Here is a 1454-nt window from a genome sequence, read left to right as displayed (position 1 = left end):
ACAATAAGTTGGGCGAAGAAAAAACTCATATGCATATTTCCCCAAACAATTTGCAACATAGCTCTGCGACAGGGGTTGTCCGCATCTGGAGTTCCGTAATGTGTTAAGATTCGTAGATGCGTCGTGTGCGCCATTTTCATTCACGTTCCATAAATTTCATGTCAAGTATTTATAAATCAAATATAACATCTGCCTCGCCCTACACTACTTTTGCTTTATGTTTGCTTTGGCTCGCGACTCCAGCTTGTTTACAAGTATTCCCCATTAATAATACGCAATTTCTCTTGTTTTTGGCATAGCATGCCAAAGGTATTGAAAATGAAGAATTATTACATATTTTACGGCAATAACTCAAGCCTGCTTTCGAGATGAAAATATGAGCTATTGAAAATAAAACATACTTTGGCAAAGAGACTCTATAGAGAATAAATATTTGACTTCAATTTTAATAAAAGTAGAGATACGATTTATATATAAGCTATACACATAAACAAATATTTTGTCATACTCTGGATACATCTTAAAAATCGTTGGTGCACTCCTTATAATCTCTTTATGCACTCTTTATGATCTACAATAAGTTGTCATAAAAGTTTAAGTTAGTAGGAATTATTTTCACCTTCAAGTGAACTTTTGGCTTGCATTTGCATAAATGATGCTTTAATATTAGTGCTAGTATTTGCTGCTATATATAGTGCAATTGTCTCTGCGGCGCTTCAGTTTCCCGGTCTGAGCCAGAGATCTTGCGTCATGTTACGTTTTCTTGTAAGTTCTATTTCTCTCGCACCTCTCAATTTGCCTTAGTAATAGAGTGTTTAACAGATACTCTTTTCATCGCTGGTCTTTCTCGGCGGCAGCTCGGCTACAGCTTTGAATAACCTTTTGAATGATGTGCAGCAATCACTTAATTTGCTCCACTTGAGCCTCGAGACGCCCTTGAAGTTATTCAATGCAGCCCTGGACACTGTCAACGAAAAATCCAAATTTGCACCCGTTAAGCGAGTCACCACTGAAGTGAGCGACTCCAGCGAAGTGATTACTATAGTAAAAGCTCCACAGTCAGCTTTACCCCTTTCACATACCGAGAGGCCACGCTACAATCCCGTACGTATGTGGGATGCAAATGACATTCCATTCAAAGGTGGCCCTAAAAAGGCGCAAGCAAAACTATTGCCTGACGACCTAGCCAGAGGAGCAGCTCGCTATCCACCCAGCAGAAACCTGAATCCCGGGAAGGCAACGCAACAAGCTCCTAGCTCACCTGGAGACCCACCTAAAGGAGATGTGCTTCCCACTGCGGCTGATTTGTTTTCAACTCTAACTGGCTGGCTTAATGGTTAGCGCCTTGATGATTAATTGATGGACTGCCTGCCTTGTGGAGTGCTATAATTTGAATAACTTTCGTGTTCATACATTAATTTAGTTATTATTTGAATATATTTCTATAAAACATA

At 39.5% G+C, this 1454-nt stretch overlaps 1 protein-coding gene across 1 annotated transcript; it reads left to right on the top strand.

Annotated features, from left to right (window-relative positions):
• The first annotated feature begins 729 nt into the window (after positions 1 to 729).
• Positions 730 to 1454, top strand: LOC26528025. The gene is made up of 2 exons (XM_015164445.3): positions 730 to 765; positions 823 to 1454. Exons 1-2 carry the CDS (start codon positions 751 to 753, stop codon positions 1339 to 1341), a joined length of 534 nt encoding a protein of 177 aa, XP_015019931.2. The 5' UTR covers positions 730 to 750; the 3' UTR covers positions 1342 to 1454.

This window comes from Drosophila mojavensis, unplaced genomic scaffold, assembly GCF_018153725.1.
Source record: "Drosophila mojavensis isolate 15081-1352.22 unplaced genomic scaffold, ASM1815372v1 contig_81, whole genome shotgun sequence".
In the NCBI taxonomy this organism is placed as follows: domain Eukaryota; kingdom Metazoa; phylum Arthropoda; class Insecta; order Diptera; family Drosophilidae; genus Drosophila; species Drosophila mojavensis.
Note: the sequence above shows the minus strand (reverse complement) of the source record. Positions and strands in the feature narration are given on the sequence as shown.